Source organism: Podarcis muralis, chromosome 1 (assembly GCF_964188315.1).
Source record: "Podarcis muralis chromosome 1, rPodMur119.hap1.1, whole genome shotgun sequence".
In the NCBI taxonomy this organism is placed as follows: Eukaryota; Metazoa; Chordata; class Lepidosauria; order Squamata; family Lacertidae; genus Podarcis; species Podarcis muralis.
This window is the reverse complement of record NC_135655.1, coordinates 73,288,905-73,311,972: the sequence shown is the minus strand read 5'-3', so window position 1 is coordinate 73,311,972 and position 23,068 is coordinate 73,288,905. Positions and strand designations below refer to the sequence as shown.

General features: G+C 42.7%; 1 protein-coding gene across 4 annotated transcripts in view; it reads left to right on the top strand.

Moving 5' to 3' along the window:
* Nucleotides 1-23,068, top strand: part of KCNQ1 (potassium voltage-gated channel subfamily Q member 1) — a 282,535-nt gene that overhangs the window by 121,024 nt on the left and 138,443 nt on the right. Inside the window, exon 14 of one of the 4 annotated variants that reach the window (XM_028733579.2) lies at nt 14,877-17,245. The exons of the other annotated variants lie outside the window; for them this stretch is intronic. Within the exon in view, the coding sequence (XP_028589412.2) occupies nt 14,877-14,946 (70 nt within the window). The 3' untranslated portion in view covers nt 14,947-17,245. Of the gene's footprint in view, nt 1-14,876; nt 17,246-23,068 lie in introns of those variants that run through there. 4 annotated transcript variants of the gene reach the window in all.

Genomic DNA, 23,068 nt, shown 5'->3' with positions numbered 1-23,068 from the left:
GAAGAAGAATTACCTTTCTTGGTTGTTATTAAGCACTGTGGTTTGTAATTTAGGATGGTTTGCTCTGTCCCACTGCATGCAGGTCACTATTGAATTGGAGCAAGCAGAACCACTGGGCTGAATCCAGACTTAAAAACCTGAAATTAGTTCTCACTGAAAGCAGTTGGGCAAGCTTTTCTTCTTTCTAATTATTTCATGTCATTTAAGGCATTTATATACCACTTAATCATTACTGTTTCTAAATGATGTACATAGGGATAAATCATACAAATTGAAAGTCACAATCAAACCTTAAAATGCCTGCTGGAATCAGAAAGTACCATATTTTTCCATGTATAACATGCCCCCATGTATAAGACGCCCCTATTTTGGGGGACTCCAAATTGAGAAAATGGGGGGAGATTGTATCCGTGTATAAGATGACCCACAATTCTGAACATAATTTTTAAATAAAAAAACCTAGTCTTATACACAGAAAAGTACGGTATTTAAATGCCTGAAGTTTAGCTAGGAGAGTGCCTGACTAATCTCAGATGGGAATTAGCCACCACTTGAATCCTGTTGATTTCTGTGGGCAACTAACCTAGTCTGGATTCAACCCATTGGCCTTCATTTTCTGTACACAGAGCCCCTACTAGAGGATTTGCAAGAGGAGGGGACTATATCTCTGTCACCCTCAGCGAATACATTCTAATGTAACTTTGGGGAATATGTGGTGAATTTGGAGAGAAGTAAAAATGAAGCAATAATACTCTTTTTTTGTAGAGCCCCCCCTTCACATGTTCTTGCTTGTCAATATCTTTGTGGCACCCAGAACTGGACACACTACTTCAGGTGTGGACTGACCAAGGCAGAATAGAGTGCTACTATTACTTCCCTTGATCTGGACAATAGACTTCAGTTGATACAGCCTAGAACAGCATCTGGGGTTGTGTGTTGGTTTTTTTGCTGCTGCACCACACTGTTACCTTGTGTTAAGCTCGTGGTCTACTAAGACCCCTAGATCCTTTCCACATGTACTACTGGCAAGCCAGGTGTCCCCCATCTTATATTTATGCAACTTGTTATTCCTGCCTAAGTGTACATAGAACCTTACATTTAGGCCCAGTTCTCCAATCTCCAGCACCACAGTTGCCTTTCTCCTATGACAGTTACAGATAGGTAGCCGTGTTGGTCTGCCATAGTCAAAACAAAAAAAATTCCTTCCAGTAGCACCTTAAAGACCAACTAAGTTAGTTCTTGGTATGAGCTTTCGTGTGCATGCACACTTCTTCAGATACCTGAAGAAGTGTCTGAAGAAGTGTGCATGCACACGAAAGCTCATACCAAGAACTAACTTAGTTGGTCTTTAAGGTGCTACTGGAAGGAAATTTTTTTGTTCTTTCTCCTATGAGTTTTGGAGGTTTCAAAAGCCAAAGCTAGCCTGCTCTTTTCTTCTGATGGGAGTTTCACTATTTGCCTCAACAGGAATGGAGCTTACTCTGGACTCTGAGAAAAAAAAATCTCTGCTTTACGTTTTATGGCTGTTAGAGGACTGAATGTGCGTTTAGTATTGGTTTTCCGCAAATTCTATCTCCCTGACACACACAAAAGGAGCAGGGTGACTGTGGTGTTGGAAAGAGGGAATCTTTTGGTAATAGTATAACCTCAAGGGTGAATGAGAGAACATGGCACAATTTTCCTTTTTGTCTTGAATCCAAGCACTGGCTGAAACAGCTCATCATAATTAGAAGCTTCTCAGCAGCTGTGGATAACCTTGAAGGTTGCACTGGGTCCCTTTTATTACCCTTGGCTCTCCACTGCATTGTAAATAATGTCTCATTAAAAAATGAAAAGCTTTGTCTTCCAGAATTAACTTTATAAAAAGGTTACACTCTACATCCTGAAATGTATCTCTGGCTGAACCTCTGTCCTCCCCTGTATTAAAAAAAATAATTCTGAGGAATTTGTCAAAAGCTTTTAGTAGAATTGATGTATTCAGCTTAGCTGTTTGGGTTTTCTGAAAACTAGTAAGCACTCATGCTTAATGACAATAATGTTTCTGGAGGGAAAAATCAGAAAGAGATTGAAATTAGAGTGAAGAGGAAATATTTGTTCAGGGGGAAAGTGCAAGTCTGCAAGGGCTAAATACATGTTGAAACATGTTGTTAGTGAGTCACTGCACTCATTACCACTTGCTTGCAGTTAGCAAAAAGGTTTAATAGTCCTACAGATTTCCAAGCTCTCCTTTCTTTTAAAGGAGATTAAAATATTGCTTTTAAAGCACAAAATCAAGGAGCATGAGTACTATTATATATAGTTGCGTTCTCCAAATTTCATAGCCATTTCTTTAGCTTTTCAAAGGAAGATGCCTGCCCTCCGAAATGATGTACTGCAGACATCTGTCAGTTAGACATGGGGCTGGGAGGATTGTTTATGGTTTTGTGAGAACGGCTGAAGAGTTGGCTGAGGAACTGCCTTCTTAACTTTTCCTTCTCTGCAAAGTTTTCTCTCCTGTTAGCCTTGTCTGCTTATGCCAAGCCACTTCAGCACTGGGCAGTCAGTTTCTGTCTGAACTTTGATTAGTGTGTTTCTACTTTCAGAATTGCTTGAACATTTTGTGATTCAAGGCGACTAATGCAGAACAGAAGTAATACACTATAGCTTACATAGTCTCTGTTCACGTTGAACCAAACTATGGCATGCTGGCTAGATCTTCCTATTTGGAGGGGATTTTATTTGGGAACTAAAAAGGTGATGGAAATCTGGTGCCTCAACATGGGCATGCAAATTTGTCTGCATAATTCCAACTCCAGCATTCTACCATCTTTACCTGAAAAAGGAGGGTTCCCAAACTTGGCTTTGAGGGGGTCAGGAGAGCAGTGCGTGGGTGGAGGAGAGAGGGGATCATTCCACATGGAAGTTGAAATGCCCGTACAGACAGAGCAATGCTGGTTTATTCATTCATCAAATTTGTCTACAGTGGTGCCCCGCAAGACGAATGCCTCGCAAGACGAAAAACTCGCTAGACGAAAGAGTTTTCCGTTTTTTGAGTCGTTCCGCAAGACGAATTTCCCTATGGGCTTGCTTCGCAAGACAAAATGTCTTGCGAGTTCTTGCGAGTTTGTTTCCTTTTTCTTAAAGCCGCTAAGCCGTTAATAGCCGCTAAGCCACTAAGCCGTTAATAGCCGCTAAGCCGCTAATAGTCGCTAAGCCGCTAATAGCCGTGCTTTGCAAGATGAAAAAACCGCAAGACGAAGAGACTCGCGGAATGGATTAATTTCGTCTTGCGAGGCACCACTGTACTAGAGACATTTAGTAGTAAGTGTTGCCTCAGTTGTTGTTTTTAAGTATTGCTTTGGTGCTTTTCCTTATTCTTCCATGGATTTCCAAGTCTGCCTACATACCATCATAACATATGGCTACAGTTATATGATTATGATTTCAGGGAACTTTTTTTTTTCATGAAGAGGAAAACATCTGGATTGGAGAATACTGTAAAGTGAAAAAGTTTCTGCTCTGTAACTGACCATAGTATTAAAGGGGGCTAAAATAATAATAATTTTAAACATGTAAGGGAGATTTTTAAAGCAGTTTTGTAAAGACCTTTTACTGCTAAAGCTTTCGGAACCCCTATAAACTGATGAGTTACCCTGAACCTGAGGGGTAGCCAACATGGTACCCTCCAGATGTTGATGGACTACAATTCCCATCAGCCCCAGCCAGCATGGCCAGTAGGGCGGTTCATAAAACACTTTGTTTTGAAAATGCCTGCTCCAAAGGTCTAATCTTACTACACATGGGATTATATAGCTATATCTGAAATTTCATGCATATCAGTTAATATCTTGACCCTCCTCCATGAAAATGGCTGTTTACTTGGCCATTTTCCTATGTTGTAAAGGCTGAAATTTCAATTCAGTGGAGCAGGGTCAAGATATTAACTGATATGCACGAAATTTCAGATATAGCTATATAATCCCCAGTGTAGTAAGTCAAGACCTTTGGAGCAGGCATTTTCAAATAAAAGGTTTTTTTATGAACCGCCCTAATGGCCAGTGGTCAGGGAAGATGGGAGCTCAAATCTCCAAAATCTGGAGGGCACCAGGTAATACTCCCAAAGTATTTCAGACAGTTAAATTACACATACAATACATTAGCAGTACAATATCAAAGCAGCACAATACCAATTTAACTTTTAAAATTCAAGTATGCTATTATGGATAACTAATATAACATATATGGGACATGGGTGGCACTGTGGGTTAAACCACTGAGCCTAGGGCTTGCCGATTGGAAGGTCGGCGGTTTGAATCCCCGCGACGGGGTGAGCTCCCATTGCTCGGTCCCAGCTCCTGTCAACCTAGCAGTTCAAAAGCACATCAAAGTGCAAGTAGATAAATAGGTACCGCTCTGGCGGGAAGGTTAACAGTGTTTCCGTGCGCTGCTCTGGTTCGCCAGAAGCGGCTTAGTCATGCTGGCCACATGACCCGGAAGCTGTATGCCGGCTCCCTCGGCCAATAAAGCAAGATGAGCGCCACAACCCCAGAGTTGGCCACGACTGGACCTAATGGTCAGGGGTCCCTTTACCTTTACCTTTAATATAACATATAGTTAATTAGCTGTCTTGATTCAAAATCAGGGCTGCTGCAAGATTCTAGAAACACTCAGAATTTGGCAGTCTGTAGGTGTTGGCATATGCAGGCTTTGGCATTAGCACAAGCCAAGACATAGATGTCTCCTCTGCACCTGTTGTGGTCTGCATAGTACAAATCAGGCGCATTCCAAGACATTGAACTTCTGAGCCTCCAGGTACCCCTCTATGCGCACAACACATCCAAGCTTATGCGGCACCATGGGAACTTCTAAGTTCCGTCAGCATTCAACACCCTTTCACAAGGGATAGTTCTAGTTAGAGTTGGATTAAAACATGCAGTTTAATGTGTCTTTAATGATGGATCACTTAATTGTAGTGATCTCAGCCCTACCACAAATGGGATCCTTTTGTCATATTCTTTTTTACAAGCTGCCAGATACTAGTGTCATCTGAACAACTTTGCTCTTGTTGTTTGCTTGGAGGAGTCTGCATTACTTTCCAGAGATTAATCCAGCTGGGGAATGTTGTATGTTCAGCTCAGTGTTAACACAACAAATGATGAACTCACACATGCTTTCAAATAAACTGGCATAAAGCCACAGTCATTAATGTCACTTGACCTACGTCTGTCAAGTCCACACAGTAACTCCCACTGCAACTATGAGTGGTGGTAGCAAAACTTTATTTAAGCCCAGAACGACCCCAGTCATGTATGAAGTAGGATAGTGTCCCCTTTTTGTATGTGATGGCCTGGGACTCGGAATCGGACTCGGAGTCCACACCGGATCCTTTGCCCCAGGTGGCATCTGAACCTAGTCTGGGGCCTGATTCTGAAGAGCCCCAGGCTGCACAGGTTCCCCTGCAACAAGCACCAGCTGGGCCGAGTCAGGGGCCTGAGCCTGCTCTGGCTCCAGATGTGGGGATTACCTTGTTGCCTTCAGCTGGGCCATCACTTACAGCTGCTCCACTACCAATTGGGTCAGGAGAGGTTGAGGCGGCCTCTGGGTCTAGTAACCCACCGACATTTCCCGAGCTGCAGAGACTGAGGTCTGAGAGGAGGAAAGACCTGAGTACTCGCAGGAGGAGTGCTCCCCTCCGGGTGAGACAGAGAGGTGAGTCATCGGGGGATCAGGACCGGCCGTTACCCCGACAGAGATAAAAGGCTGCTGGACCCCACCCCAGGTTGCGGGAGCAACATTGCTGTTTGCCAGAACCTGCCTGTGATCCTGTACCTGACCTTGCCTGGTTTCCTGCCTCGTGTCCTGCTTTGGCCCTGTCGGACTGACTCCCCGCAGAACCCTTGGATTTGGGACCGGACCTGGACTGGGCCCAGCACATTGTAGGGTGGAAGTGAACAGGTGGCGAGTGGTAGTTGCTTCTCCATCAGCAGCTTTCTGCCCTTTACTCTGTTCCCTGGAGCACTTTTCTCATCAACTCTTGATTCCAGAAGCTTGGTTGGGAGAGAGAAAATAGTCAAGATGAGACTTTGAAAAGTAAGTGGTGAAGGCAAATAGTGATCTCCACCCCCAGGATGGGTTTACCACTATTGTGTTTTCTTTGAAGCTCAGATTGGTTGAGGACAAGGAGCTAAGACTAGTGAAAGGAAAATGTAGATAAGGATAGCTCAGTCAGTAGAGCATGGAACTCTTAATCTCATAGTTGTGGGTTAAAGCCCCATGCTGTGCAAAAGATTCCTGCTTTGCAGGGGGTTGGACCAGATGACCATTGTGGTCCCTTCCAACTCTGCAATTACACAATTCTGTGATTCTAAGGCACATTAGAGACCAGGCAACGGAGGCAGAAAGAATGCTGGCTGGTACCCCATAGCATCCCCATATCCTTTGTCATTGAGTCCACTCTGACCAACTTGATATACACATTCAGTGATAACAACTTGATTGAGGGATTTGACTGATACTGGCTGATTTTAAAATGTTAGTTTTGGAACCTTATACCACACTGTTAATGACATATTTTTGTTTCAGGCACATGCCTGTCTGACATGTGGCCACTATAGTTAATGGGCTTTTGTTTGTACAGTGTACAGTTTGTTCATGGGTCCTGCAAGCAGCTTTTTACCCTGAGGGCTATCAGTCAGGCTATTTTGTTCATGTTTTTATTATCAATAGCTGAAAGGATTGAGCAATAACAGTGCCATTGTCCTGTGGAAGCACTTTATGCATCCATCTGGACAGATTTGGCAGGTGTGGCTGAGTATTCCACTTTGTGGCGGAAAATCGAGCATGCGAGGCCACTTTCCATAAGTTGGATTTGTTAGCATGAGTTTAAACGGGGGCTGTCTGTGCTGGGAAGAGGCAATTAGCCCCTACTGAATGTCCAAGGTACTTCCTCCTCTCTGCTTTCTGCTGAAAATTCCAACCTGGAGGCAAGCGATAGTTTTATGGAAGCCAAAAGTGGTTTGAGAGGCTGTGCGTCCCATGGTGTCCATGGACACATATTCTCACACACACCTTTTTGTGCCGTTTTCACCTATAGTCCAACAAGTGAAGGAGTTTGCTTTAAAACTAACAAACAAACCTTGCCAAACCTGTTTAGCAACGTCAAGAGCGGGATCAGTGTACGCGCCATAAGCGGTGATCCCTCTTTCAAGCTGCCTGTTAAATCTTTTCAGCAGTCTCCAACTGTAGGTCTCATAGCCTTAATTACTTTAGAAAAAAGACTGCAGAGGTTGCATTGTAATGTATTGTTGGGTCCTCAGGGAGTTCTTCCAGCAGTGAAGATAAGGTCATACAACTGGGTGAGGTGTGTCATACAACAGGGTGGTGGAGTGTGTGTGTGTGTGTGTGAGAGAGAGAGAGAGAGAGAGAGAGAGGGAGAGGGAGAACGCACACACACAATGAAGGTGGATAAAGGTGCATGGACTATCTAAGGCCGTTCCTTTCCATGGAGCTCATTCCTTCCTTTTCTATTTGCCAGACATTTTTCATAGCATTAATATCCAAGGGGCAAGAATAAGAATAATAAAAAGAATTTGCCACACACTGCTTTGCTTCACAGGAAGGCTAAGAAGGCATGGAGTGTTGAGGTCCTGTTCTGCAAATCATGAAGCCATGTTCAAGTATACAGAAGATCCTTGATGTGATTATTAATTTTCGGGGGAGTGGGTGGTTCATGAAGAAAATGGCACAAGTAGGATTGGCATTGCCTCCACTCTTACACTACATTCAACATTTTTCGCCCAGCTTGGCACCAAGCATGGCACAGTATGGCCGTACCCTTGGGTCCACAAATTGTGTTTGGATTTCCTAGCCAGTCACTGTTTGCCCTCTCTGCCTGTTCCTTTCAATGCCCCTCCCCAAGTTCAAGAGGAGGAGGGGGTTTTACTTATTTGCACTGTGGTATGAAGAAGGCAGGATAAAGCAGGAGTCCTCTTATGCTGTTTCTCATCTTCCTCAAACTGCTGTGCAAGTGACAGGAGCCTCAAAGCCCAAAGAGCTTGAGGGAGAGGCAGAGTTTTGTTTCACCAGTGCAGAGATTTACATAAGGAAAGAGGGGGGTGGGGGCTCATGCTGTTATTGTGGGATCTTGTGTTCTCGCTGCTTGTTTTCTGGAATATAGTGATAGGTGCCTTTGCCGCATAATTTTTTATTTTTATTGTAAAAGAACACCTTTTAAAATTAAGCTTAAGTTCTCAGATAATTTAACTTGCTAAGAAAGATGCTGGTAACTTTTTGGTATATATAAGAGCTGTTGTGAAGTCTGAAATTGGCAGGCACTACTTTCATTTTGCTGCTTGCAAAAGATCTGTATTGTGCGTCCTGCGTTACCTCTTCCAGATTGTAACTGGATACATTTTGTGTTGTGTTACATTTCAGGCAGCTGTTCTTGATGTACAGCCAAAAAGTACATGCTCATATGCTTAACAGCTAGACAGAAATGGGACTTGCATTGAGCCTGGCTGCCTTTGCTTCACACAGAAGAATTAACCACATTAACTGTTTCAGCATGAAAAGTAGCTTTCTGATAGTTGTAAATATTTTGTTACTTACTGTTCAGAGAAATTTGGGTTCAGCATAGCCTCTTAAGGTTCAAAAGCATTGAATGGCATTATTTCATAGGAATTTTTCAGTCTTTTCTTCTGCTTGCAGATGGCTTGTACACTAGTAATCTGGCTTTCCTTCTCTGAAGACCCCCATCTATCACCTTTTGGACCCCACCCGATCTATCACCTTTTGGAAGGAAGGCTAGACTTAAACGACTACTTCTTCCTTTCTTTTAACTTTATAGCTGCAGCGTACCTTTCCTTTCCTCCTGCAGATCCTTACAGTGCAAAGGTTTGGCCTGCTACAGAAACCACGGAGGGAAAGTAAAACCATTTCCCTGCCAAAATTGTGAGAGCTGGCTCTGTACAGAGCTGCTCCCATCAAAAGAACTGGAGGAGAGACAGGGGAGTACACTTGATAGGCTGCGAAAATCTCCCGAGTGGAAATGCAGCACTGGGATCCATCAGTGTGCCAGATATGGGGGCTCTTTGGGGGCTCCTGCCCCACCTGGCAATACCAAGGCCCTATTGTTTCTGTTTTAATTTTGGGTGAGGGTGTGCCCAGATTTTCAGGCTGGCAGAAGCTGTGCACCCTGCTCCCCCCACACCAGGGCCTAACACCCAGCAAAGAAAAACTGTCTGCTACTGCATACCTTTCCTTTTCTTTTCCTTACCAGCTGGAGTGAAGTGCTCAGAGCAGGGGTAGGCAACATAAGTCCCGGGGGCAGGATGCGGCCCAATCGCCTTCTAAATCTGGCCCACGGATGGTCTGGGAATCAGCGTGTTTTTACCTGAGTAGAATGTGTCCTTTTATTTAAAATGCATCTCTGGGTTATTTGTGGGCATAAGAATTCGTTCTTTTTCTTCTTCAAAATATAGTCCGGCCCCCCACAAGGTCTGAGGGACAGTGGACCGGCCCACAACTGAAAAAGGTTGCTGACCCCTGACAGAGCAAACAAACAAAAAAGCCCTCCTGCCTTTGCTGGCTGGTTAATCCTTTCTTGAAACACATAGGTTTAGTGTTGTTGGTTTTTTTAATCCAAAATTATTTTCTGGTGCTTTACTTTTAATGACAGCAATCTTGTTCTCATTTGTCTTTTTCCTCATCTGGAGTACACTGAATGGAAGTTAGTGCAGTATTTTCAGGGCTGCAGGCTGGGATCCCCTCTAGGCTTCCAAGCTATCGTTCTGTTGAAATGTATTTCAGAATCTGTTTTTAATGCTGCAGCTCAGCCCTAGAACTGTTACAGCAGCATCCTTTTATTTTATGTTGTGAACCATACTGAGATCTATGAGTAAAGAGCAGTATACAAATTTTAACAACAACAACAACAACAACAATTGCTCAGAAGTAAGCCCCACTGTGTTCAAGGGGCATAAAAAGGTAAAGGACCCCTGACAGTTCAGTCCCATCACGAACAACTCTGGGGTTGCGGCGATCATCTCGCTTTACTGGCCGAGGGAGCCAGCGTTCGTCTGCAGACAGTTTTTTTGGGTCATGTGGCCAGCATGACTAAGCCGCTTCTGGTGAAACCAGAGCAGCGCACAGTACCTATTTATCTACTTGCACTTTGACGTGCTTTTGAACTGCTAGGTTGGCAGGAGCAAGGACCAAACAATGGGAGCTCACCCCGTCACGGGGATTCGAACCTCCGACCTTCTGATTGGCAAGCCCTAGGCTCTGTGATTTAAACCACAGTGCCACCCATGTCAAGGGGCATAGTGCCTATCAAATGCATTTAAAATTGCAGTACAAAGATTAAATTCAGTGGGACTTAACTTCTGCACTCCGTGCAAATAAGCATATAGTTAAGAACTGAAAATTGTGTTTTGTTTTGTTTTTGCAATGGGATCTAGGCATGTTTCGTTTTGTATGAAAGCTCTTGCTTCCCATTTCCATCTCTGAAGAAAAATGCTCCATTCAAGTAACAGGGTTTTGTATGCCACATGCGGAGTATTCCTTCCCTCGTGGAACAGGGAAAGTTCTGCACACACTCTCCATTAGTACCACTGGATTATATTCAACATTTGCAAGATAGGTTACTTCAAATGATATGTTACTTTTAGTCTCTGGGGCTGCAATCCTAGGCATATTTACTTGGAAGAAGGCCCCACTAAATGCTGTATGACATCTGAATAAATATGCATAGGATAGTATCATTATTTTAAAGATTGCAGGGGAGTACAGTTTCAAAACACAAAGAAGCACCCCTCTCTTTACAGTGGTACCTCGGGTTAAGAACCTAATTCTTTCTGGAGGTCCATTCTTAACCTGAAACTGTTCTTATACTGAAGCACCACTTTAGCTAATGGGGCCTCCTGCTGCCGCCACGCAGTGGCGTAGCGTGGGTTGTCAGCACCCGGGGCAAGGCAAGTAATTTGCGCCCCCTAACCCGTGGATTTGCGCCCCCTAACCTGTGGATTTGCGCCCCCTAACCCATGGATTTGCCCTAACCCCAGATGTTGCGCCCGGTGCGGCCGGCCCCCCCTGCACCCCCCACGCTACGCCACTGCCGCCACGCGATTTCTGTTCTCATCCTGAAGCATAGTTCTTAACCCGAGTTACTATTTCTAGGTTAGCGGAGTCTGTAACCTGAAGCATCTGTAAGCCGAGGTACCACTGTACTTGGGTATCTCTTCCTGGCATTGCCACAGGAAAAGCTCAGGTCATGGCCAGGGCATGTTTTTCTCCAAGGAACACACTGCAAATCATATCTTTTTTAAAAAGGAAATGTTATGAGACACACAGTTAATTAAATTGGATTAGCCATGCAGCGGCTCTTTACTCACTGATTTACTTTGCTGTATTGCTCGTGGTTGAGAGAAGGCAGGCTGGTGTAGAAAAATATCAGTCTACGAAACCAAAAAAAGGGGGGGAAAGAATGTGGTATTTCTTTCTATTTAGATGGGCAGAATAACAATTCTAAGGAGGTCTAGATTTTATGAGAAATTATCCAGCACACTTGGCTAGGTCTACTTTCTGGGAGTGTTTGTGTTTGTGAGGCGGGCATGAGAAGGAGACCAAGAGAGATGTATTCTTCTGGTGGCCAGTACCTTCACGTTTTAAGCATTCCTGTTGCAAGTGTTAGGCCACATTCACGCCACACATTTAAAGCACTACGAGACCACTATAAGCTGCCATGGCTTTCCCGCAAAGAGTTATGAGAGCTGCAGTTTGTTAAGGGTGCTGAGAGAAGACCCCTGTTTCCCTCCCAGAGCTATGATTTCCAGAGTTCCCTGTGAAGAGGCATTGGTTGTTAAATCACTTTGGGTTCTTAGGGAAGGTACTGTCAGTCCCATCTTTTCCAGGGCACCCATGCTTCATATAAAAGAACTGCAAGCAGAATTTATCTCTTGGCATGTATGGTAAACTAAGCAGAGTAACCACTGAGGTTCTCCTATTAGAAACATATTCTTCTGTTTGGTTTGAATTTGGCCTTATGAGCATTCACGACAGTCTTGTTATCCTTGGTTGCATAACTTGGCTACAGGGGAAGTCGCAAATACCTTCACCCAGATGATCTGCTGATTGTGCCCTCTTCCTAGATGAAGGACAGCCAGTGTCTGGAAAACAACAGATCTGCTGTTGCAAAGATCTTCCTCGGTCCATGGCAGGGATGGAAACCTCAGACCCATGGATCATACTTGGCCCACCAGGTCTCTCCATTTGGCCCATGAGGTTTAAAACAAAAACAAAAAAACCACACCCACCTGCTCAACACTATCTGGAGCCAATAGTGAATAATCACTATGGCTTTGTTTTGAGCTTTGTTGGGCCCACAGAAAGTAATTTGCGAGTACAGGTTTTTAACTTATATCCTGAAGTACATGTTTACTGTCTTGTATCTTGGCTATCATAAAGGAATCACAATAAATTGTTAGATCAGAGTCATGCCATGGGCCTTGTTGGTGTTCTTTACATTGTTAGCTGCTTCTTCTGACATTATTTCTCTATGGTAATTTTGCATAGGCATTTCTTTCAATCCACATCTTTTCCAAGGGTGTGAAATCCATTCATGAGCCACAGAAAATCCCAACAGTAGACTGGCATAATCATTGATGCTGTCAAACAAATTTAATAAATAACTAACATTTAAAACAACAACAACTGCTGCACTCTACACAGGAGCCAGAAGGGTATTAACACAGGGCCCAATTCATATAAGTGTAGAAGTGTGAGCTTCTCACTGTCCTTCTGCAGCTTGATGCATCACAGCAGCAAGACAAGATGCTCACGTGCAATTTCTTCTAGTTTTCCTGAGTGAGAGGGCCAAAGACCATGCAGGAACATTTCACTGGCTTGCATGTATTCTCCTTACTGCGTTGGTTTAGAGTATAATCCTGGTCTCTGTTTTGCAAAGGGGAGAGCAAATGAGGGAGCATGTTGGGTTGGCCTTCTCTTCCTTCTTTCCAACCCCTTCCCATTCAGCAAGTGTGGCATCTTTTGCTGTGTGACAGGTGAGGACACCATCTACTTAGGTTGCTGGGTGCCTGGCTTCACCATCGCAGCTCTTTTGCTCAACGTACTCATTCCTGCTGCCACTTTGTATGTGGGTCATGGGATTCCATAGGATGTAGTTCCCGCATGGAGGAAAGGAGAGTCTTCTTTCCCGCCCCCCATCACTGTGTGCCTTCTGCAACAGAGAGCAGAATTGCACCCTTTAAGAATATATTTCAAATTTCAGTATGTTTTCTGCATGTGAAAAACTTGTGTTTCTTAAAAGCATTTTAAGCCATTTTAACAAAGGTGGTCAGATTGGGAGACAGGGAGAGAACATCAGAATTTATAAACAATAGGAGTTTAACACTCTCAAAATTAGATTGACAGAGTATGGTAAAATTGACATTGTGCTTCCAGCTTATACCATGACTTAGTTCATCTTATTATGCTGTGAATGTAATCCTTTTTTTGGAAGCCTATCTGGAAAAATTGAACCTACTGTAGTACATCAGCTGTTTATAATCAAAGAAACATATGTTTAAAAGAGCTACAGGGCCTTTATAAACTATGTGTGCAAATTACCTTTGGAATTGGTTTATTGAGTTGTTGAGACCATTGCTTTAGGTAACTGTTCTGAAGCATTGTTATGAATTAATTGCAAACTTTTGATATGTTTAGTTTTGCTTAGGCCAGTTAATCAGATGTGCATGTAACTTAATGCAGCTAATGAGCCTGCAGGAATTAATGCCTAGTGTTGCCTTTCCTTTCCTAGTGAATATTGCTTCCAAAAATAGAACAGGACCTACTAATAAGATAGATAATGCTGTTTTTGTTATTATAGCACTTCTCTGCATGTTCTGCCAAACCCTCCCAACGACAAATAATAATAATAATAATGCAATATTTGAACAGACAAGGAGGCAGCTGAGAAAGGAATATGGCCATCTCTCCTTAGGGAGTTTAATATGCATATTGTATCATTGGCAAGGAGAATGCCAGTCCCTAATGTGTTTCTCTGTTTTGCTTCCATTCACATGCAATCAAATTGGTGCGTTGCAAATTTAATTGCTGTCATTTGGAACATAGCTGCATACTGATTTAGCCAATTTACCAGCTAAAGAGAATTATCTGTGTACTGTATTACATGTGTGCGTGAGAATACATGGGCTCTGTTGGGAGTGGGGAAGGCAAGAGGTCTGTTCCGTGCTTGGCTATGTCATGTTTGCTTTCTTATATATGTACCGTATATCCCCTCTGGGAAAGGAGGATGTGCCATGCCAGAACCCCAGCTGTGACCATTTATATAGAGTGATAGCTTTCCCAGAATCAGGAAGATCTGGCATTAGGTCCTGGTCCCGAGCACATTTAGTGTGTTCGAAAAGAGTCTGACACTGTGAACCTAAGTGCCTGGAGGTTAAGGTCTTTTAATTTCGGCAGAACTTGCCTCCAAGTATTGACTCCCCCTCCCCCATTCCTGGCATCTTTTTTATTTCTCTTTCCTTTTGACTCTCTGTCATTGCTTAACTTTATATTCTCATCTGAAGCTTGTTTTCATTCTCCTAAGATCTTGTTCTGCAACTTCTTAGCCTTGTACTTTCTTTCTCCTTTCTCCCCACAGGCACATTCCACATGATAGATTGCTGGTGGATTCAACCTTGTTTATATAAAAGCATTTCATAGCCCTGCCAGACAGCTGTGCTGGCAGGTCACTTTGAAAGACCATTCATGTGTATTGCAAGTGAAGCCTTGGATCCGGGTGGCACTCCTGCCATCTGGAACGGCCCGAAATTAAATAATTGCATGTGCTTCTTGAAAGGTGGTAGAATTTACTTTTATCTGCACCTTCTCTTTTCCAGTTACCAAGTTTCCAACAGAAAGAAATACCAGAACTTCCAGCTTTGCAAACATTTGGGAACAAAGACTTAACTCTCCAACTGCTTACGTGGCAGCATATTCTTGAGCTGAAATGTAGATTTATTTACTCAAGGCCAGAAGAAAAGAGCTGAGCAAGGGCTTCTCTAAGGGGCATTGTATCTAATATCAAAAACATAAGCTAACACTGGTTTATTTACGTAAATGCTACAGCATGTCATATAAATGAAAGTTAGCATTTCATATTTTAGGCACAGCCTCTTGTCTGTATCATGTGGTGTTTTAAAGTAAGTCTTCAAAAAAAATTCAACCCCTCAGCAGGATCACTCTTAGCAGCAGCTAATATTGTGCAAAGATCAAAAGGTTTGAGTCGGGGTTTGGATTATTTTGAACGTGGAGTTGGGGAGGGGGTTACTGTTTCTTTTTTAAGAACCTTGCACATTGACATAAGGGCTGCATAAAACCAAACAGATTATTTTGTGTATGCTGCATCTGTAGATTACTGGGACATTATCACATAGTTAGTTTTGTAACCTTTTAAAAACATTTTGAACTTAACATGAGAATCAAAACTTGTGTCTTAACAAAGCCATTGCATTTCTCCCCCCACACTGCACTGTCCATTTTGGTGCAGGGTGGGGGGTAAAAATATATATATTATTTGTTGTTTTACTGCAATGCTGGATGGTTTATGTCCAGTGGGATGCATTCAGTTTACCAAAGCATTCCTTGGGAAAGTTTTATTCTCTTTTCCACCACAACAAATGGTCTCAAAGTAGCTTATCCCACAGCAGAGCAAAGGGTTTTGTGGGCAGGATCAGTCCAAGACCAAGCCAAACTGCCCAAGCCAGAGCCTTGTTCAGTGCACCACTCTCATCCTTGTATTTTCATTGGAAGATACATTAGTCACTTTCATAATTGGAACCCGTGACTGTGTTGCAAAGAGAACAGTGTGCACGTGCAAAGTGTTTCTAGTGGTTTTCCTACTGGTGGCAGCCCCTAGACTACCTTGCCTTGATGGTCCACGTGCCAGTCACAGGTGCGGGCGAATCCAGTGATGAGCAGTGGTTTATGTTGTTGGCACCTAGTGACCAAAAGGTGGTGCTTGAGGAAAGTTGGAACTGAGTAGGCTCAAGGCCAGACTGAAAACTATATAACAGAAACAAATAAATAAAACCAGTTGTTGTTCATCTTACTGGTGTAGCCCTAAAAACATTATACAGTCGTACCTTGGAAGTCGAACAGAATCCATTCCCGAAGTCCGTTTGACTTCCAAAACGTTCGGAAACCAAGATGTGGCTTCCGATTGGCTGCAGGAAGCTCGGACGTTTGGGTTCCAAAGAACATTCGCAAACCAGAACACTCACTTCCGGGTTTGCAGCATTTGGGAGCCAAAACGTTCAACTCGCAAGGCATTTGGGATCCAAGGAACGACTATTTGCCCTTTCCTCCCTACTTAACAGGCTGCCAAAGGAGGTATAGAGATCTGAACTGGCAGAGGGCTTTCCCCCTTCCTTTTCTCATCACTTCATTCATCTGGCTTTCCCCCTTCACCGTATCTCTTTTTCTTCCTCTGGGCTCTCCCTATCCACAAGATGGGAGTCTCCAGCATGACTGCTGTGGGCACCATGGCACCTTTAGACATCACCTTTGCTACCCACCTGAACCCCCTGCCCCTCTCAGTTTTATTTTTATTAAATATAAATTAGGCCAAAGAAATTAGGCCAAAGGCTGCATGAAATTAAGCCAAGGGTCACAAGTGGCCCCCAGCTGCAGTTTGCCCATCCCTGACCTGGCACCTCCCTGAGTATTGCTCTCTTGGGTTCCCACCCTGTACCAAGGTTCTGTGGTGATGCTTGATCTATACGTAGTGTCACAGGGAGTGGGGTCTGGGAGAACTCTCTTCCCCCTGCACAATTCATGTTGAATTCTGTGCATGGCAATTTTGATCCCATCATATGCCTCTAGAAGTAAAAAGGTATAAGGGAGCTCTTTTTATATTTTTATTTTTTAACCAAAATAAGTTTGGAGCTCCTTGAAAGACCTGCACATTACTGGGAATAGAATTCCGCACATGTTCTGTGACTGAATATCCTGCAGTGAATCTTGAGGAGAGTGAAGGGGGAAGGAGTATTATTTTACTACCTGAAGCAAAACAGGGGTTCTCTGTTAATACATCAGAATTAATTCCACCCCTTGAAAATCCAGATTTCAGATAATTTAAGCTGTCCCTGGGGCTTTCTAAGGACTTGGCCTTTTTGTACCATGTGTTTACAAGAATAAATACTGTCAACAGAGCTATATTTTTTTCATAAAGCTGAATATGTCAAGCAATAAACACTGGCCTAGTTTCTGAGCGAGCTCTATTTCTGTGACCTCGGCCAATTCTGGCTTCTTATCACAATGCAATTTTTCACATTTAACAGATCTTAAATAGAGTAACGTAATCTGTTGGACCTTTTTTGTGAATTAGAGCTTCTTCACATATTACAATTTTAAATGTATACAGTATTTAACCTCAGTTTAAGTACTTAATTTGTTCCGGAGGTCCGTACTTAACCTGAAACTGTTCTTAACCTGAAGCACCACTTTAGCTAATGGGGCCTCCTGCTGCCGCCGCGCTGCCGGAGCACAATTTCTGTTCTCATCCTGAAGCAAAGTTCTTAACCTGAAGCACTATTTCTGGGTTAGCGGAGTCTGTAACCTGAAGCGTACGCAGAACAGAAATCGCGCAGCAGCAGCAGGAGGCCCCATTAGCTAAAGTGGTACCTCAGGTTAAGAACAGTTTCAGGTTAAGAACAGACTTCCGGAACAAATTAAGTTCTTAATCAGAGGTACCACTGTATTGCTTATCCTCACCTTGACGTTCATTTGAGGCATCATATGAAATAGGCACATCTAGATTATAGAATCATAGAGTTGGAATAGACCACAAGGGCCATCGAGTCCAACCCCCTGCCAAGCAGGAAACACCATCAGAGCACTCCTGACATATGGTTGTCAAGCCTCTGCTTAAAGACCTCCAAAGAAGGAGACTCCACCACACTCCTTGGTTTGTTTCATTGTTTCATTGATTTTTAAAAAAAATTGTATTAATATATTGTTCAGATTTCAAAAACTTTTATATAGTGCAAGGAAGAACGAGATAAGAAAAGCAGGGAGTGAGGGGGGAAAGCAGAAAAAGAAAGTGTATTTGTTACAGGATTTCTGTTTTATCTGTGATCCTTGGCCACCAGCTTTATTTTGCTAGAGATATATTGAACAAACAGGTAATCATTTCCAGAAGCTTATAGTCAAAGTCTCCCAAAAGGTATACTCCCCTCCCTTCAGCAAAGCACCATATTTTTCTGAATGTCTTTAAGTCTTTGTGTGTGTGCAGGGTGAGTGTGCATACATTATTCCATGGGTGGTGGAAGGCAATTATTCTTCATTGTATGGTCACAGTCCAAAATAACTTCCCTGGTTTCTTTCTTCTTGTTGGCCAGAGTAACTTTAATAAGTTTTAAATGGCCATTCCTGAGTTGGGCAGCTGCTAAGATTACAATATGGGAGATTGCCTTCTGGCAAATTCATTTGAAGGGACCTTGGCAGAGCCAAGATTACATCACATAGGCAGTATGTTATACAGACATATTCCAGAATCAACATAGAGCATGATGCCATATCCTACAGAGAATGATCTGCCATAAAATGAAATGTTAAATTGTTTACACACTGGAGAGAAATTCTGAATGTGTGGAACATAATTTGAATAGGGAACTGGCAAAGAATGGTAGCTGCCTATTCAATATTATAGTAAGCATACAGCACCGCATAGTATGTGATGCTAAGCTATGTTAATAAAGGAAATAAGAAAACATGTGTTCCATATTAAAGGTCTTGAAAGATATTAATCATTTGTGTGCAGCAGGATATGTAGGCATACAACACAGGAGAAGGAATGCATTAGGAGGGGCAGGGCTGCTGGACCAAGTGACATTTTGTGCCCATGTAAATACACGGAAAGTTATTCACTTAATCTGGCTCTTGTTTCATAATAAATGAAATATCTGTTGTATGCCTGTGCTTGAGGGGTGGGGGACGGACAACCAACTATTACTCTCATTACACTGTTTTCTCCCACTCATGAGTCACATTCTTTACCAAGCACAACGGAGTGCCAGTGTTCGAGCTGCCTCTCTCTTCAACACCCAAACCTCAAATTGTCCTGCTATGAAATCATAGCTGACTGAATTAAAACAAGACTAATGTGGAGCATAATTGTACCTGGTCAGCCTACCAGCATCCTACACCATTTTTTCTCATTATCATATTAGGGCTGCTGCTGGCAAAGGCTTATTTGACGGTGAACTTTTCCCTTCCCACCAGTTGTCTTGAACTTTGGCAGAATCAAGGCACTGGGCAATATTGCAATGTCACCAGTGGGGATTTGAAAGATTCTTTAAATGCCCATCTTGCAATTACAAAGGTCTCTTTACAAGTCTGCAGAATTAGATTGCAGAAGAGCTGGATGAATGAACAGTGTGATTATTGTTATCATTATGCTAATGTTTAAGCATGGTGTTTTTATAATGCCCGTGTTTATGTGCAGTAAAAGCCCACTGAGTGAGTGCTGTCGTGTTTTAAGCCAAATGAACACTAGGAAAAGAGAACAAACACACTGCATTTCAACCAGCGCTCGTCAAAACCAGAATCTCAGTGGGGAATCCATGAATATGAAATATATACATTTGACTTATAATAAAAATCTGACAGTGTCATTGCACAGCCCCCAGTGAAGGATTTGTAGTGCCACATCACAATCCTGGATTTATATGAAGTTAGGCTGCTTAACCTTCTCTGAGTAAGGTAACTGACTGGCATGCTCTTAAGAGCCAATTCATCTTAAAGATACAGTAATGTGTATAATAAAATGGGTGTGAGTGAGCGTCTGTGTGCACACGTGCAAAGGGGGCTGCAGAACAGTAGACAGTTAGTGGCATGGAAACGAGGGTGGCCAGTGTGCAAGGGGCAACTGAGAAGAGGAAGGAGGAAATGGGTGAAGGTGGAACTGTGTGCGCGTGCACAGAGTCATGACCATTTGCTCAGTATCACACCAACATAGCTTTCCACCCTCTCCCACATACTTTGCTTTATTCATGATTTGGGTACTTGAACCACAGCTAAGGAATCAGTCAGGGTAAGAGTTAAGCAAACCCTCCCAGCTGCCACTTCTTCCCTGAAAATGCTGTCCAAGCATGGAGCTAGGAACCCTGTATTTGACTTAAAACAAGTAGTTTTGTCCTCACAAACAAAAACATTTTTTTAATCCCCTCTCAGAAAGAGAGCAAGATATGCTTGCCTTTGAGTGTGCATATTCGTCTCCTTTGATAATGTGAAAATAATAATTTGGCAGGACAGCTCATTAGACGAGCGTCACAAGCTACATAATGTCTAACATCATCTAATACTAATTACCTTTTCTTGTTTGTCCTACAGCAGAGAGGGAGTCAAAAGGCAACTCTTTGGGGAGTTGAAAGGCTTCATAATAGGGCTTCTCACTCTAAGGGACAGAATTGTTTTGCCCCTTTGTTTTCAGGCCGCTAATAAACCACGTCACGCTGTGAAGCTTTCCGTACTCTTTCTTGCTGTCTCATTTTAAGCTTTCAGCCCGTAGGATGTTGCTGCCTTTTGTATTTTTTAGTATGTTATCTTGGACATATTGGTGACCGGTATGTGTATGTACTGTATATTCAAAATCCTATAGCAAGCTCATATTTCAACGTTTTGCTTCATGAAACTTCTTAAAGTGTTACATTGCAATATATGAACCTGTCGGCTGCATTTGCATTCTGGGATTCTGACAATGAATTAATTGTTTATATTTGCAAAAGCAAAATTTAGAGGACTGCTAAATATGCATTGTTTGATTCCTTTGCAAAACAATGTAATGCTGTTTGCATTTGAGTATTTGCTATGGGTAGAAGCCCTATGCTCTTACTTCTTTCAGTCCTGGCTCCTAAAAGGCCGAACCGTTTACTGTTTCTGTGTAGTACAAAGTGTGATAATGGATTGCTTCAAACTCCATTTAAATGGCATTAAGTATACTCCAGTTCTTCAAGGACATTTTAGAACAAACTGTACATTCTTAGTGATGACAAACAAGAAAAGAGTCAGCAGAGAACTGTTGAACAGGGTCAAATCAGTGGTTGCAGGTTTCAAGGACTTGAGCTCTGCAAAAGTGCTCTGTTTAGCTGAATCAAAACTTTGCAAAATAAAAAAGCCAAGGCACATTAATGAAAGTTGCTAACTTTCAATTAAGTCTGAACTGTGGCATGGTTCAGAAAAAAATAATCTCATGAAGTTCGGTGGCTTTGCAATTTTATTATTGTTATTTATTTATTCAAGGCTCGGGATCATTTGAACCTAAAACTCAAAGGTTGCAGTCCTGGAAAAGTGAATCATATGTGTGTGTGGTGGTGGCAATTCAGTCTAATTATTGTGCGCTAAAAGCTGCCAACATTACTCCCAGCATGGAAGTTTTCATGTCATTTCAAGTTCTCAGTATGGATAATAAGGTCAAATGTTGTTTCTGGCTGTTGGTTTGGCTTTGCAGAGGAGCCTGGTTCTACTTGTAGGTCTCCTAGCTGCACTCCCCACCCGTAAAGCTTACCTCTGAGTGTGCCCCTTCTTCACACAGCACAGAGTTATAATATGAAATTTGCTCCTACAAAGAAGTAGTGACGACACCCTACCTGGATCACTTTGGAAGCGGATAAGATAAATTTATGGCGGACAAGCCTATCAGTGACTATCGGCTATAAGAGCTGTGTTCCACCACCGCTGTCAGAGGCAATATGCCTTTGAATACAAGTTGCTGTGAATCACAAGTGGGGAGTGTGCTGTTGCTTTTGGTCCTGTTACCCATAGGCATTTGGGTGGCCACAGTGAGAACAGGATGCTCGATGATAATAATAAAAAGTGATGAGAGAACTGTTGCTATTCAGCGTAGACAGCATTGGGCTAGATGGACAAACAGTCTTGAGGAATAGCTTATCAGGTCCACTAATCATGGCATCCCATAAGACACAGACAGCAGCTAGGTGAGGGGCATCTTTTTAAATAAAAGGCTGTACAGTCGTATCTTGGAAGCCAAACAGAATCCGTTCCGGAAGTCCGTTCGACTCCCAAAACATTCGGAAACCAAAGCACGGCTTCTGATTGGCTGTAGAAAGCTCCTGCAGCCAATCGGAAGCCGCAGAAGCCCCGTCGGACATTCAGCTTCCAAAAATAGTCCGCAAAGTTCACTTCTGGGTGTGCTGCGTTCGGGAGCCAAAACGTTCGAGAACTAAGTTGTTTGACTTCCAAGGTGCGACTGTATAAACATGAGATTAGCTAGGTGTCGATTAATAATGTGAGGGAGCCTGTGCAAGTTCTGTTTGATTCAGACGGCTTGAGATTGCTATCAGTCACTGTACTTAAAATGTTAAATGATTAACTTCAAACGTAAACCTTCCCTACCAATTACATTATGGTATATGATAGTAATAATACGTCAGTGAAAATAGGTAGTGATGTTTTATTTTAAAGAAACCAGCAATGATTCAACAAGACTGTTATAGAGCAACTGGAACAAATACTGCTCAGCTGATGTATAATTAGTCTGGAGAAATAAAACACTCATTCAGAACTTGGCAAGATCTAGAGTAAGCGGTGTAGCCTGCCAATTCTCCGTGAAGGGGAAATGGTAGCCAATCCCTTCTCTACGTGCTACCAAAAAGAACCCTTTTGTTTCCTTGGTATGCTGCTAGCTTTCTTTCACAGAATCTTTCCTGTTCCAAAATTCAAGGGCCCATCATTATCACTTACCCTTTTCACCTAAGGTGGCCTCTCCTTCAAGGATCAGCTCTCAGTTGGCATCTAGTATCTGCAGGAGATTTGATAAAATGCACATAAAATCATAATGTAGAGGACAATGTACTGCTAGAGGTGTTAATATTGCACTTTGGTCTGGATATGCTTTAAAAGAAGAATTTGTTCATCCTATTGATATTTGTTTGCTCACTCTATAGCCAGCCTTTGTTTTGTTTTTGGCTTTTTTTGAAAATGATGAAGATTATGTACACACACACACACACACACACACACACACACTGCAAATCCTTCTCACAACTGGAGAATGGTGATATTGATGCTG